This window comes from Protopterus annectens, chromosome 2.part0, assembly GCF_019279795.1.
Source record: "Protopterus annectens isolate FY-2018-M chromosome 2.part0, PAN1.0, whole genome shotgun sequence".
Lineage (NCBI taxonomy): Eukaryota > Metazoa > Chordata > Ceratodontiformes > Protopteridae > Protopterus > Protopterus annectens.
The window spans coordinates 176117932-176134013 of NC_056728.1; the positions used below are offsets into that span (position 1 = coordinate 176117932).

General features: G+C 43.1%; 1 protein-coding gene across 1 annotated transcript in view; it reads right to left on the reverse strand.

The window, feature by feature from the left end:
* Window positions 1–16082, reverse strand: part of LOC122792712 (vomeronasal type-2 receptor 1-like) — a 577508-nt gene that overhangs the window by 26219 nt on the left and 535207 nt on the right. Inside the window, exons 8-9 of the mRNA XM_044060297.1 lie at window positions 15489–15611; window positions 10617–10753 (exon numbers count right to left, since the gene is read on the reverse strand). Of these exons, the coding sequence (XP_043916232.1) occupies window positions 10617–10753; window positions 15489–15611 (260 nt within the window). The remainder of the gene's footprint in view (window positions 1–10616; window positions 10754–15488; window positions 15612–16082) is intronic.

Genomic DNA, 16082 nt, shown 5'->3' on the forward strand with positions numbered 1-16082 from the left:
ATGTCCAATTCTAGTGGGAGAAAGAATATTTTGGGAGAAACCATGTAAGTTAATGGGGAGAGGATTTGATTGAGCAGAGTAGAGAGACCAGTCAATATTAACATCTCCTAATATTATAGTTTCTTGGGGATAGTTGTTAGCGAGCCAACTAAGGGTTTGTTCAAGGTTTTCAACATTTTTGCCTGGTGGTAGGTAGGTTACTATGAGATTGATACTTTTTTGTCTGTTTAGGGATAGCTTCAGGGCAATCAGTTCCAGGTTAGGAACTTTTGGGGGTTGGAGTAAATTCATTGTGATGTTCAAGGAGTTCTTGAACATGACAGCTATTCCGCCGCCCTTTCTAGTTATTCGATCAGGATGTTATACCCAGGTGGGATAATTTCCTCATCCTTAGTGCTTGGTTTGAGCCAAGTTTCTGATAAACACATGATGTCGGGGGAGTGGGTTTCGAGCATGGCATGTAAGTTGTGGACTTTATTGTTGATGCTTCTTATATTAAGATGAAGCATAAGGAGGGAGTCCGCTGGGCTTCTGGCTGCATGGAGGAGGTTAGGGCCTAGGTCACTACTAGGGCCTGGGTTAGGGTGGATATCGCCGTCTTTTGTGATGGATTTTTTCAAATAATCAAGTATTTTTTGTAATCTAATTAGTAGTTTAAGATGGTCCCTTGTTGAGGATACTTTTGGGTGACGAAGAGTATGGTGAATACTTTTAGGGATCAGGTGAGTAGCAGGGTAGAGAGAGGGAGGGATGAGAGTAGTGGGATTATGGGAATGCAGGGAGGTCTGACCCTTGGGAAGGTAGACTCCTGTTAGGGCTTGGGTTTCATAGGTTGTTAAGAGATAAGGTAAAATAAGGAGTAAAAGTACAAGGGGGAGGGTGGTAAATGAATTTCTATCCATGGTGAGGGGTGAGGTTGCTGCGTGGATAGAGCTAGGGGAGTTACCTTGGGCAGTTGGTATGTAGAAAGCTGGAGGTAATAGTAGGGTGTGTTAATGGAGAGAGTTTGGTAGGTGGGCGGAGTAGTCTTAGTAATAGGGATGGGCAGAGAAATGGAGGGGGGAGGAGGGGACAGTTGTGATTGGGTAGTGGTAAGGGGGATGGGCTTGATGACCGAATAAATGTAGAGGTAGTGGGGGCGGGTGGGAATAGGGGGCAGGGAGGGGAGCGGAGCAAGCCCGAGCGTAGCGAGGGCGAAGCGGAGCGGGGACTACACCACAAAGATTTCCCTGGGTCTTAAAGGTAACCAGGTTCAATGGCAGCTTACTTAGTTTTATTTAGAAAGAACCTGCTTTCGTTTGGAGGTATTCTGCCTAGTTCCAGTAGCAGAATGCTAGATAATTAAACAAAACAGTAGGAAAAGGATAGTTCTTTACCCTGAGTCACTTGTTGGAATCAGAGGTATTTAGGTATTTAGAGTTGTATGTGCATTCGCACTGGTGGGGTCCTGTGGGGTCCTGTGCCACGCGGTGTGCGTCTGGCTTGGGGGCTACCCTGAGTCACTTGTTGGAATCAGAGGTATTTAGGTATTTAGAGTTGTATGTGCATTCGCACTGGTGGGGTCCTGTGGGGTCCTGTGCCACGTGGTGTGCGTCTGGCTTGGGGGCTACCCTGAGTCACTTGTTGGAATCAGAGGTATTTAGGTATTTAGAGTTGTATGTGCATTCGCACTGGTGGGGTCCTGTGGGGTCCTGTGCCACGCGGTGTGCGTCTGGCTTGGGGGCTACCCTGAATAAGGAAATGGAACCGTGCAGGCGGGTAGGTCTGTCCCTGGACTTTTCCTTGTGCAAAGAAATATCCAAGGAATTGTTATGGCTAGGCTTGTATAGGCCCTAGGGCCGATAGCTAGTACCAACCTATGAACCTATAATAGGTGGGAATTTTGCCTTTTCATCAAATGATTTGGAATCTGTGTTCTAATGATCCTTTCGTGCAAATACAGTAATACAAATTATGAAACTGCTTGAAATGTTATAATTTGCAGAAATTAGTTAGTGGTTGTAGAATATATACAATTAATAATCCAAGCAACCAAGACAAAAAGTGATACAAAGTAATTATTTTAGTCTGTCAGTTTGTAAAAGCACACAGAATATCAAATTATTACAACATTTCATCATTCAAGCAGATGAAGTGAACCTACACAGTTAGCAGTATAAAGTTACAAAAAATCATTGAGAAATGATATTTTAAAATTAAAAAAGATTAAAATTATTACATAAAGAGTCTTAGTCAGTGAAATATGTTTTAAAATAAAAAATAAGGTCATTAACATTAAACTGTCATTGCAGCAACCAGCCTGCCATCATTTGATCGTGGTAGTCAATAGACTGCACTGGGTCTAAAATTAAAAAATTCACAGATGGGTGCAGCATTTTGAGAATTATGTGACTACAATAAAGGTAACTTCAAATATTAGACCTTAGCCTATGATCTGATGATGTCAATTTTCATTCATTCCTCAACAATTGGTTCAGATCTGACCCTCAGATCTTACTCGGCCGTTATTTTCAGCTCATGGCCACTAACAAACTCTCAAGCTTCTCCCTTTCCCATAATGGTCTATCCCCTAATATATCTCAGATCTCGTTTGCCACTTTTGCATTCAGACATGGTCGCGGTGAGCTCTCGAGCTTAGTGTTCAAAATTAGAGATAAGTCATTATATTATTATTTCACTATCTAATTACTTTTTTGGGAGTTTATATAGTTCCTGCCTTAATACACTTTAGAGTAATTCTTTTTACCATTGTTGGTAATTATTTTTCTCTAGCTATCCCCATTTATACACTAATGTAGATTTCGATACCATTGTTGGTATCTCCTTTCCTGTTTCATTTTCTATTTACAAAAAAAGATTTTGTTTTTTCTTTTTCTCCTGCCTATAAAAATGTCTGAAAAACCATCTGGTTTTAAAAATTGCCAGTCATTAAGTTACTGCTCTCTGATGCTCACACCTTGTGCATTTATTGTCTGGATCCTGAACATCTTCAAAAAGATTGTGATACATGTAAATCTTTTAATCCTCAGGCTATTGTGGACCATAAGAACAAGCTAATTTTAAAAGACTTGCTTCCTTCAGCCCTCTCAGAGGCATTTTCTTGGGGCTCAAACTCCAAATCTGTGTCTAAGGACCAATCCAGAAAGCCTTTGGATTTGTCGGGCTCCTCCACCCCTTCCTCAGATCCACTGGTGGGGCCTCCAAGGAAGAAACAAAAAGTCAGATATGAAGACTGCTCCTTCACCAAAGCCAGTGTCAGACATAAAACTGGCTTCCTTGGATCCTGTATTATTGGATTCAAAGCCTTTACCCAGGACCAGATATTCTTCCTCAATTGATTTGGTACCCTGTCGGATCCCATCTCCATATTTAGATTCTCACCAGCATTCCATGTCTCCCTCTGTGACCTCATCATCTTGTTCCTCCAGAAGTCTGACCAAAGTTGATGTGGATAGAATGATGAGGATGTTTTTCTCAGGACAGATTCAGATGGGAGTTCTTCCGGCTCCTACTCCTTTGGGTCAGGAAGCCCTCCACAGTTCTACACCAACAATCTCAACTTCTTCTCTGATCTGATTCATTGTTTTGGAGCCCTTGGATCTCAGTTTTCTGGGACCATCTGGGTTAGATCCAAAGATCATAGTATCTTTGCCTCCAAGGAGCCTGATGACTCTCGGAGCCAAAGTGTCCCTGTTGGATCCAAGGTGTTGGAGTCAACTACGAAGTTATCAGAGCTGTCACTGCCCCTTGGATCTTCAGCACTGAATAGCTCTGCTCTGACCTCTGCCTTTAGTGGACTGTCTTTGGGGCAGGGGGAACCAATGAGCGGATGCTTGACTTCTCGGCTCCATTGACTTCCTTCTCCCTGGGGCCTTCCACTTTCGAGGTAGTGGAGAGAGTGTTTTTTGCTTCTGCAGGATGGACAGTTACTCCACTCTCTGATCTCCTCTCTGGATCCCATATGTCTCTGTGTCTGGAGCCTCATTACTCTATTCCACAGGGACAGCCAACCCAAAGCCTCCAAGCTATCCAGCAGGCTGTTACCATTTCTTCCAATACTTCTCTGGAGCACCCCACTGAAGAAATCCCTAGGAAGAGAAAGTGCAAGAGGAGGCACTTGGACTCCCTTCAGGAGTCCGTCACTGAAGATACTGATTTTGATGAGGGGAAAGGGTCCCCAAGATCACCACCTGATGAAGTTTCATTTGGAGACATCCTAGAGATCTTTAAGTAGAGTGGTGATTGGTCTACTGATAATCTTTCCCAAGAAGAATCAGTATTCCTGGAGAAGTTTGGGTCTTGCCCATCTACCTCCTGAGTAACTACCCCCCACTGATGAACTCATTGACTTGATCTCTGGGCTGGCGTGGAAGGAACCAGACATGGTTGAGCTGATCCCCAAGAGACCAGACTGGATTTTGGCACCACTACAAGGAAAGGAATTTTGGAGGAAGGAATACCGGTATATGTCATGGTCATGGTGGCAACCATCAGGAAGGAACTCAGAACAGAGCTCTGGTATCCATCTCCCTAACAGCGAGTCAAGTGCATGTAACAGATTTGAGAAGCATGTTTATGCTTCAGTGACATTTGCACTCAGATCACTGAATTATTTGGCACACTTCACTTGAATTCAGAGGGATCTGATTAAGGAACTCTCCATATCCCTCACTGGGACCTGTACTTCTCAGGCTCAGACATCTATGGCCTCACAGTTGGCTACCCTACAGTCGATTACTAATTTGTCTATGAGGCTCATTTCACTTGCAGCTGAAGGTATGTCAAGGGCTGCAGATTCAGGCATTTCCATTAGGAGGCATGCCTGGATGTGCTTGTGTGACTTTGCAGAGCTCTTCAAATCTTCTTTTGCAAATGCACCTTTTGATGGAACCTCTTTGTTTGGCCCTAAGGTAAAAGACACACTCTCCAGCTGTGAGCAAGATGGAAAGACCATCTCTGCAGTGGGAATATTTTTTTTGACTCAAAGAACCTTTTTCAGGAATCAACGAGGATGTCAGAAAATGTGGTTCAGAAATTCCCAGGGTCCTTTCCAAGATCCATGTGAAGATAGTTCCCCCAGGGGCGAGGGGGGACTTGAATGGAAGACACTGCCCATGTGGCAGAGGAGACCTGCAGAACCAGGGTCCAAATATTCCTTCTACTACAGACCCTACCATAGCTCCTGAATAGAGGCCTGATTGTCTACCTCTGGATGTAGTTAGGTGTCATTTTTCCCTGCATGCCTGGCTAGACATTACAAAAGATACAAGGACGCAGAAGATTATTTTCTGAGGTTATATAATTCCCTTTTCTCTACCCCAACAGTAAATAAAATTTCCGATGTTCCACCCAGTCAGAGGAAAGCAGCAGCTCTAGAAATAAAAAAAACTGCTAGAGAAAAATATCATCCAAGAGGTCCCCCAGACCAGAAATAATCTGGAACTTACTCAAGATTCTTTTTAGTGCCACGGAAAACAGGGGATTGATGACCAATTTTGGACTCAGCAATCTGAACAAATTTGTTCAGTATACCAAGTTCTGGATGGTCCTGATTCAGTCTATTTTGGCTTTCCTGCAGCAGCATAACTGGATCTGCTCAATAGATCTTCAGGATGTGTACTGTCACTTAGAAATGAACAGGCAATCCAGGAGATTCCTACTGCTCTGGCTGGGAACCAGTCATTACCAGTTTAGGGGTCTGCCCTTTGGCCTCACCACAGCCCCCAGGGAGTTCACCAAATGCATGGCAGTAGTAGCAACTCACTTGAGACTGTAGGCATTCCGAGTGTTTCCAAACTTAGATGACTGGCTCATAATTCCTCCAGTCAGGCATCAACTGATGAAAATTCGAGGCCAGATACTCCCAACTTGCTCCCTTCTGGAGAGTACCATAAATTACAACAAATCTCAGTGAGAACCATATCATACATTGGAATTAAAAGGAGCAAATTTCAACACAGTATCCCCTGACAGCCTCTCTTCCTTTTCCGAGGTTGCAGACTATCTGATTCCAAGTAAAAAATGCAATGAAAATCACTCTTGGATTTTGTCACTGCAGGAAAGCTAGTCTTGGCTGAAATAATGCACTTAAAAGATAACAGATGAAGAGAAGACTTAAAAATATGCAGCTTACAAGTGAAACACCTGAAACCAGTCAAGTGAATTCCACAAGTGAACGTTATAAGACATATTTTATCTCACAAAAATACAGAAAACAAAAGTAAGACAATGGCATTTGATGTGTATGGTTGAAGACAGCAAGAAGTTAGCAGTGAAAATCTTGAAGGTACCACTAGTAGTGCATATGGGGAAGGCATATTGATATCAGCCAGAAAAGAGAGTATGTAGAGAAATCACTAGAGAACTGAAAAAAATATTGGGAGAACAAAAAAGAAAGGGTATACTGGGACAAGGTGCATTTACCTAAAGAAAAGGGTGAGATGGGGATGACACACTTGGGAGTTATAATATAAGGCCACTCCTTTGAGACATCATATAGATGAAAACTTGTGAGTTATAATATAAGGCTACTCCTTTGAGACATCATATAGATGAAAAACAACCATATTAATTGGAAAAGGGTGGTGCTAAATCAGGAAAGTGTTGGCCAAGATCAGCATTGGGGGTGTGAGACACTTCAAAGGCAGGCTGAGCTAAGCTGTGGAGATACATGAAACAAAGTATGGGAAGCATGTTAGCATTGACAGAAATGGAGCCCTGGCTTGGTGAGATATTGCGCATAAGGTATATAAACAATGTTTTGGGAACTGTTTATGAGGGGAGTTGAGAGTAAGCCATGGGAGAGTTGAAAAATGAAATTAATATACTGGTGGGCGACTATGTAAGCTACATGAGCTTGGTGCTAGAATTGAGAAAGTTAATGAGAAACCATACAGAAGGTAACATTCAGCCACCTCTTGTGGACTTCAGCATAGAGTCCAAGACATATCTTGCAACATCAAAGAGAGTGTTGGCCTATAGGAAAATACTGGACTTAGAAAATGTATCATATATAGGGGTGAGGCAGGGGTGGGGTGATATATTTGATATTCCCCTGAATAATAGGCTAGCACAGATCTTTCCCAAGGTTCCTGAGTCCTGTCAGAGATGTGAAGAGGAGCAGCAGGCACCTGAAAGCATGTTTCCTAAGACTCTAGGGAACTACAGGAGTATGAAGGGGAACTGAACAAACTATTAAAGGAGCATACAGGAAAAGGGAATTGCTTGAGTAAAGAGCTGTTTCAGTTACACAGCTTTAAAGTCAGTATGCCAAGACATATTCAGTCTCTCGTGGGTTTAAGTTGTAGCAGAAATGCTATAACTAAAAAGTTAAAGATGAAGTCTGACTAGGGGAAGTTTTATATTGGTGACATAGAGGTGAAGTGTGCATAGAAGGGTAGAAGCCAATTGATACATAAACAATAGAAACTCTGGAATGACAAAGTAGACTGTAGTAGGTAGAGTATACATGGCAGCCTGGGGAGAACGAGAGCTGTTAGAAATTTGAATACATGATAGAAACTGAAGTAGGTGAACAAATGCTGACTGTGCATCCTTGTAGAAAATAGACAGCTTGGTTGACTTCACAAAGTAGATGCTATAAATTAAAGGTTGTTGTCTAATGGTTTTATTGTATATACAGTAAACTCTCAGTTAACCAGAACTCAAGCAACCAGAACTCTCAGGCAACCAGAACTCCCAAGCAACCAGAACAAAAAAAAATTGAAGAAATACAGTACAGTTTTCAAGTGTTGCACTTTCTGTCCCCTCGCAGAAACATACCTTACGTTTTTAGAGTTTTAGTGTTTTAAAAAGGAATATAGGAATACATTCCCTCTCTCCTGAAGCTAAGAACAAGTCAAACCAAACAAATAGTATAGGGTACAGTATTAGTCAGGCCTGTTTTAATAGTAACTCTCATGCAACCAGAAACTACAGATGTGTTGTTGTCCTATCTTCCTTTCATTCTTACCAGGATGAGTTTGGATATGATCCTCGGATCTGACTCGGCCTTATATACAAGCTTGAGGTATTCCACTAGCTCGTGGCTAAATCCTATCCTGGCATGCACTAGGAAAGCTCCCCAGATCTTGTTTGCCGCTAAACAAGATTGGGTGCTCGTTCTGCTGGCTTTGGCTGAGTATACTCTTGTTTATTATCACTATTGTTGGAAATTGCTTATTCTTAATTATTATTATTAACATAGATAACTAGTTTGGTGCTAGTTTGTTATTTCTGCTTTGTTCTGCCTATTTTTCTGCTGTTGGCTGTCATCTCCTGCCTAGGCCTTATTGTCCCTATCCCGACCTCCACCTTAACACTCTTGATAGCCTGTTTTAGTTAGAGGGCTCTTCTTATCTTTGTTTTTCTCTGTTTTAAAAACTGTTGAAAAACAGTTTGTTTAAATTAGAGAACTGTTCTACCCTTAGCCCGTTTAAGTTAGAGGGGTTCCCCTTTCTTTCAGTCTTCCGGGCATAGCCCATTTAAGTTAGAGGGCTGTACCCTCCTTTTTTCCTCTCTCTTACAATTATAGTTGATTGTTTAACTATTGTGGTGGTGTTTGTTGTCAAAAAAAAAAAAACTGCTCTAGCTTTTTTTGTGTTACTAAACCTTGTCCAGGATGTCTTCTAAAGATTCAAAACCCTCTGGTTTCAAAAAATGTGAAAAATGTGGACAGAAAATGTCCCTAACTGATAGACACACTATTTGTGTCTATTGCCTAGGACAAGGGTTCCCAAAGTGTACGCCGCAGCGCCCTGGGGAGCCACAGCTTCCTCACAGGGGTGCCGCAAACTAATAAGCTTAGCTGCAAAATAAACCGCGAACAGTTCACGGTTTATTTGGCAGTTAAGCTTATTAGTTCGCAGCGAACTAAGTCTAGACCTACACTGTAGCTTTTTAGCAGAACTGGCATCAAGTATAGCAGCGGCCCCCACCCATCAGGCCGTGGACCAGTACCGGGCCGTGAAGCACTTGGAACCGGGTCGTCAGGTAAGTGAATACCTGTATGACTGTGTGTGTGTGTGTGTCTGTCTGCGTGTGTGAGTGAATGCGTGCATGAAAGCAAAAGAGTCTGTGTGTGTGTGAGGGAGATCGGGAGAGTGAGAGAGATGTGTAAGTGAATGTAGGAATGAATGAAGAAGTGGCTGTGTGTGTGTGTGTGTGTGTGTGTGTGTGTGTGTGTGTGTGTGTGTGTGTGTGTGTGTGTGTGTGTGTGTGTGTGTGTGTGTGATTGGGAGAGTGAGAGTGATGTGTGAATGATTGCAGGAATGAATGAGGAAGTGGCTGTGTGTGTGTATTTGTGAGATCGGGAGAGCGAGAGCAATGTGTGAATGAATGCAGGTATGAATGAAGAAGTGACTGTGTGTGTGTGCATGTGTGAGATCTGAAGAGTGAGAGGGCTGTATGAATTAATGCAGGTATGAATGAGAAAGTGACTGTGTGTGTGTGTGTGTGTGTGTGTGTGTGTGTGTGTGTGTGTATGTATGTGTGAGATCGGAAGAGTGAGAGGAATGTATGAATGAATGCATAAGTGGGTGTGGCGTGTGGGTGTGACGGACAGATGAATGAATGCAGGTATGAATGAGGAAGTGACTGTGTGTGTCTGATCGGGAGAGAGAGAGCGATGTGTGTGTGAATGCAGGTATGAATGAGGAAGTGACTGCGTGTGTGTGTGTGTGTGTGTGTGTGTGTGTGTGTGTGTGTGTGTGTGTGTGTGTGTGTGTGTGTGTGTGTGTGTGTGTGTGTGTCACGGGGGGAGAGAGTGAAGAGTGAGAGTGATCCCTGGCAGCAGCAGCAATGAGGTCTGTGCAAGTCAGGACCATACCACTGGACCCATACCTCTCATCCTCTTAGGTCAAGAAATCTGGACAAAGCCAAAAATAGTAGGGTACAAAGGCACAAAATAGGGACACTTTTAAGTACTGCTCTCACAAACTTAGAAAGTTGATAGAAATGCAGGTTTTGCATTAGCATGAATTTTTTGAAGGGTATGAAGTATGAAACTCAACTGTCTGTTATTATTTTCTGACTTCAACCTCAATGATCTCCCAGTGATTTGCCAGAAAACAACAATTTTATGAGAAAAAGACCAAATATATGAGGCAAAAATCTGGACATTCTACAAAAATCTATACAGTTGAGAGGTATGCTTGACAGAGCCAACTAATAGGGACAGAGTTTAAATATTGCTCTTATAAACTTAAAGTTAATAAGGTTGCCATTAGATTTGCTTACTTCTCAACCATAATAGATCAGTGTTATGCTGTTAAGCAAAATTTACACTTTTTTTCTGGTAATTGTCTTTTTATTGTACTTTTGAGCTTTTCTCCCCAGGTCTCCTAGTCCAGTTGGGCAGCCTCATTAAACAAATGTCAAATAAATAAATAAATAAATTATGCATTTTAAGCACGCTGCGGGGGGGGGGTGCCTTGGAAAACCTGGATTCAGCAAGGGAGCCAAGAATCAAAAAAGACTGAGAACCACTGGCATAGGAGTTGTCCATTTCCAGGAGTCTTGTCCCATTTGTCATTCATTTAATCACAGGGCTCTCCTGGAAAGGAAAAATAAATTGATACTGAGAGATCTCTTAAAAAAACCCTTCTTGGAAGCAATACAAAAGGTTCGGGTTCATCAAAGTCTGACCAGTCTCCATCTTCAAGATCTGACAAGTCTGGAAAGAGATCTTCCTCTTCCAATGCTCCATCGGAGCCTTCCAAAAAGATTTCCAAAATGTTGACACTGGATCCTAAGGCTGTCAGATCAAAAAATCTACTGCTCCTGCACCATCATTCTCAATGCTGGTGGAGTTCGGGTTCTGGAGCTAGTCCCCTGTCTTGGAGCCATTCTCCCCTACTCTAAGATCACCTATACTCCAATCTTCCAAGTCTCCAGGCTCCTCCACTCGATCTTCCAGGAGCCTATCCGATGATGACATGGATCGAGTCATACAGAAGCTATTAAGGACACCAACTCTGGCCAAGCTGTTATCAGATCCAATCCTGAGGGCTTTGGATCTGACCACATCCTTCCCTTCTGCTTTGATTCCTTCTCTGATCCGACTTTGGACTTTGGAGCCAGAATGTTCGGAGCTGATATTGGTGGAACCATTGGACCCGAGACCTATTATGGGATCTTCGGATTGGACCATTGCTCTGGCGTCCTCAGCTCCATTGGAACTTGAGGAGTCTAGGAGCCGATGCTCTCAGGTCGGGTCGGGGGAGATAAGTCAGATTGGACAGTTGTCGGATCCGAACTTTCCTCTCAGTGCATTGGCTCGGGTGAGCTCGGCTCCTACCTCAGCCTTGGAGCCATCTTCCTTGATTCCGAGAGTTCCCTTGGCTTCTTTGGATCCAGGGATTCCCTCAAATCAGCGACAGTGGGCTTTTGAGGTGATGAGGAGAGTGCTGTCTCCACAGGCAGTTCTGCTGTTATCTGTAGACATTCTTCCCCCAAAGGCAGCAATGTCTGCCTCTATACCTTTGCATCCACAGGGATGCAGAGATCCTAGGCCTCAGGATGCCCCACAGGGTGCCCCCCACTCTTCTGAAACCTCTACAGAATACCCCTCTGAAGTGTTCCCTCAGAAAAGGTTATGTAAGAGGAAGCATTTAGACTCCCCAGAAGAGTCCATCACTTCTGATACTGACTGCGATGAAGCTGAAGGGTCCCTATGGTCATATCCTGATGATGTCACCCTTTGGAGACATCTTAGAAATAATTAAACAGAGAGGTGGCTGGAAGTCCACCAACCCTTCAGCAGAGGAGTCCATCTATCTTTAGGTCTTTGGATCTAACCCTTCCTCCACTTGGGTGTCACCACCTTTCGATGAACATCTGGATTGAGTTTCTTGAAAGGTGTGGGAGTCTCCAGATTCAGTGGAACCTGTTCCTTGGAGGACAAATAAATTCATCATATCCCCCTCAGACAAAAGCTTTTTAACTAAGGGAGTTCCAGTAGATGCTATGGTGGTGGCGGCAGCCACCAAGAAGGAACTCTCAGAGACATCATCTTCTGTTCATCCACTGACCAAGGAGTCTCATACAATGGACAGATATGGAAAGCACATTTTTTCTTCAGTGACATTTTGCTCTCAGATCGCTGAATTACCTGACCCACTTTACTAGATTACAGAGAGATCTCCTGAAGGAGTTAGTAGATACTCTCCAAGGTTCAGTAGCTGAAGGGGTGTCAAAGAAAGTTTTCTCTGAGTTCTCTACCTTAAATTCCATTGTCAACTCCTCCATGAGACTGATTTGTTATGCAGCAGATGGAGGAAGTAGAGCAGTGGGTTCAGGAATTTCCCTAAGGAGACATTCTTCGATGCACTTGTGTGACTTCACTGAACCTTTAAATCTCCTTTTGTGAATGCCCTGTTCAATGGCTCATCTCTGTTTGGGCCCAAAGTCATGGAAACACTAATCAGGTGTGAAGAAGAAGGAAAGACCCTCTCTGCCATAGGAGTCCATTTTTCCCCACCTATGAGACCATATCCCAAAGGTCAGAAAGGAAGTGGAAAAATGTGGTTCCGAAAATCCCAGAGAGCTTTCCAGGACACATGTGGTGAATCTTCCCCCAGGGGCAGAGGGGGAAGTAGTAATGGAAGATGCCAACCACGCAGCAGAGGGGATCTGCAGAATCAGGCTGACAGAAAATCTTTCTTTGGTAAGCCTTTTCAGCTCTCCTGAAGGGAGGCCTACCTGTCCATCTCTGGAGGTATTCAGGGGTCACTTATCTTTGTACCCAGAAGCCTGGCTACAAATGACAAAAGACAAGTGGATACAAAGAATCATATCCAGAGGTTACTCCATAGCCTTTTCCTCCCCCGTCCCAAACATAAAAAAGATCCCAAACATTCCACCCAGTCAGAGGAAACAGGCAGTGCTAGAAATTCAAAAGTTGCTATACAAAAGAGTCATCCAAACAGTCCCCGGAGACCAAATAGGATCCGGAACTTTACTCACGATTCTTTTTAGTTCTAAAGAAAACATGGGACTTGAGACCAGTTCTGGATCTCAGTAATCTAAACAAATTTGTAAGAAAGTCCAAGTTCTGGATGGTAACACTGCAGTCAGTAGTCCCTTTTCTAGGGCAGGAATATTGGATGTGCCTGATAGACCTCCAGGATGTGTACTACCACATAAGAATGGAGAGGTGGTCCAGGAGACATCTGAGCTTTCGGCTGGGAGCCAGTCACTATCAGTTTCGGGCTCTGCCCTTTGGCCTCACTACAGCCCCCAGAGTGTTCACAAATGTATGGCAGTATTCGCGGCTCACTTGAGGTGCCTAGGATTCCGGATGTTTCTATATTTAGATGACTGGCTGCTAACCTCCACCACCGAGCATCTACTAATAAAAGTGAGAGACACAACCTTGCAGAGTAGAATTGGATACAAGTATGATGGCCAAACTTCCTCCAGAAAGAGTGCAAGTGCTATGATGTCAGATTTTAAATATTCTTACAAAGAATAAAGCACATGCAAGGACAGTCCTAAAAGTTTTGGGGACCATGGCAGCAGCAATAACCTTGATCCCATTAGCACATCTGCACATGAGAATTTTCCAGTGGCTGCTGTCCACTCAGGGGTTGATGCAGGAACTGCCTATGTCCCACAAAATACTGAAAACAGAATCTTGGAAAAAAAAAACTTTGTTGGTGGCTTTACTCTACTCATGACGCTAGGTCAACCATTTATACTTTCCCATTAGTTGCAGTGACCACGAATGCCTCTCATGGTGGGGGGTGGCATTATCTAGGAAAGACAGTCCAAGGCACTTGGCAGGATCACAAGGCCCATTTGCACATCAATGTCCTAGAAATAAGAGCAGTGCTTCTAGCATTGCAAGCATTCCAGGACTTTCTTCCCCTGAGAACTATTGCAATACAGACAGACAACATGTCAGTTGTATGGTACATAAACAAACAAGGAGGAACCAGATCTTACCCCCCTTTGTCGAGAGGCCCTGAGAGTATGGCAGTGGGTGACCTCCTCCCAATGCTTTCTGATAGCAATGCACATCCTGGGGAAATCCAACATGATAGCAGACAGACTCAGCAGAGCAATTCTGATGCCTCGCGAGTGGCCCCTAAAACAGGTAGTAGTGGAAAAGATTTTCTGCAAATGGGGCCAGCCTTGCTGTGACCTTTTTTGCAACATCCATAAATGCCAAATGCAGCAGCTACTTTGCCCTTTTCCCCCCTCTAGGAGAGCCACCAAGGGATGCACTTGTCCACGGTTGGCCCTCGGATCTCCTCTACACCTTTCTTCCCTTCCCATTAATACCCAAAGTTCTGGAGAAAGCCAATTTCTAGTGAAAGGACTTGATACTCATCGCCCCATATTGGACTTGTGAAATCTGGTTCTCCTTCCTGTGGCCTCATCTTTGGGAGGAGCTTTGGTTCTGGACCCAATTCCAGACCTTCTGACTCATGAGTCAGGAACACTCCACCCTTCACTTCAGACTCTCAAATTAACCCCAATTCCAACCATAGCCAGGTTTCCTAACCTCTCTTCATCAGTTAAACACATCCTAATATTTTCACATATGGCTTCAATGAGAAAGATATGTCAAATAAAATGGAAACGATTCTCATTATGGCCTTCTCGTTATCATATTGACCTGTTTTCTGCCCCAGTAAATTTTATACGAGAATTTCTGACAAAACTATTCAATAAAGGCGCTGTCGCAGCTATTAGAGTTCAGCAAACAGCAAGATCCAATTTACATTTAGGTGAATCAGGCCTCAATATTATGTCTCACAGACTATGCAAAGCCTTTCTTAAAGGTACCTTGTTATAAAGACGACTTATCAAAGACCCTCCAGCACCATGGGAATTTTGTCTTATCTCATTTAATTTTTCCCCCGTTTGAGCCAGCATCATCTTGCAAACTCAAATTCATGACATGGGCAACTATTCTCTTGATAGCAATTACCTCTATTAGAAGAGTGTCAGAGCTGCAAGCCTTGTCAATAAAGCCCGCCTATTTACTGTTCCATAGAGACAGGGTCCAATTACGAACAAACCCTTCCTTTTTGCCAAAAGTATGTTCAGAATCAAATTTGAACCAATCCATAGAGCTGCCAGTCTTTTATCCAAATTGTGAGAATAAGGTAGAATACATGTTACACCAACTGGACGTGCATAGACAATTACATTTCTATTTGCTAATTAATAATTAATTAATTAATTAATTAATTAATTAATTAATTAATTAACTAATATTTACTATTGACTAAAGACTTCAGAAAATCTGGCCAACTATTTATATCTTGTTCAGATTCAAAGAAAGGTTTTCCAGTCTCTAAAGTTACACTTTCAAAATGGCTTTCAGATTGCATAGCCTTTATCTATAAATCTCAAAACAGATATCTTCCCCATAGAGTTAAAGCTCACCCTACAATAACCATTGCAACCTCTTCCACCTTTCTGGCTAGACTACCAATTTATACCATTTGTGTTGCAACAACATGGGCAGGGCCACATACCTTTATCACTCATTGCAAAGTCGATTTGGCCTCCAGGAGCAGGGCCTGTTTTGGTTCCATGATCCTGAAGAATATTCTCCCTTGAGCCACCCAACAAAGATGTGCGAGGGATGCTGTCCCATCCTGGTAAGAATGAAGGCGATATAGAACAACAACACACAAAGAAGTTATGTTCTCACCATAACGTTCCATGTGCGTTGTCCGTCTTTGTCTTCATTCTTACATTTCACCCTCCATCCCCCGGCCTATTTACTTCTGGAAGACCGAGTTGGTCATTATTCCCTGACCGTCTTTATTGCTCTCTAAGTTATTAAACTGCCTTTGTTTTGTATTCTATTATTATAACTGCAAACAAGCTCTGGGGAGCTTTTCTAGTGCATGCTGGGATAGGGTTTAGCCATGAGCTAGTGGAAGACCTCGAGCTTGTATATAAGGCCGAGTCGGATCTGAGGATCGGATCCAAACCCATCCTGGTAAGAATGAAGGCAATGATGGACAACACATATGGAATGTTATGGTGAGTACATAACTTTTTATCTGGCATCTACCAATCCCCATGGGTGCCAGTTAACTGAGAGTTTACTGTAGTTTTAT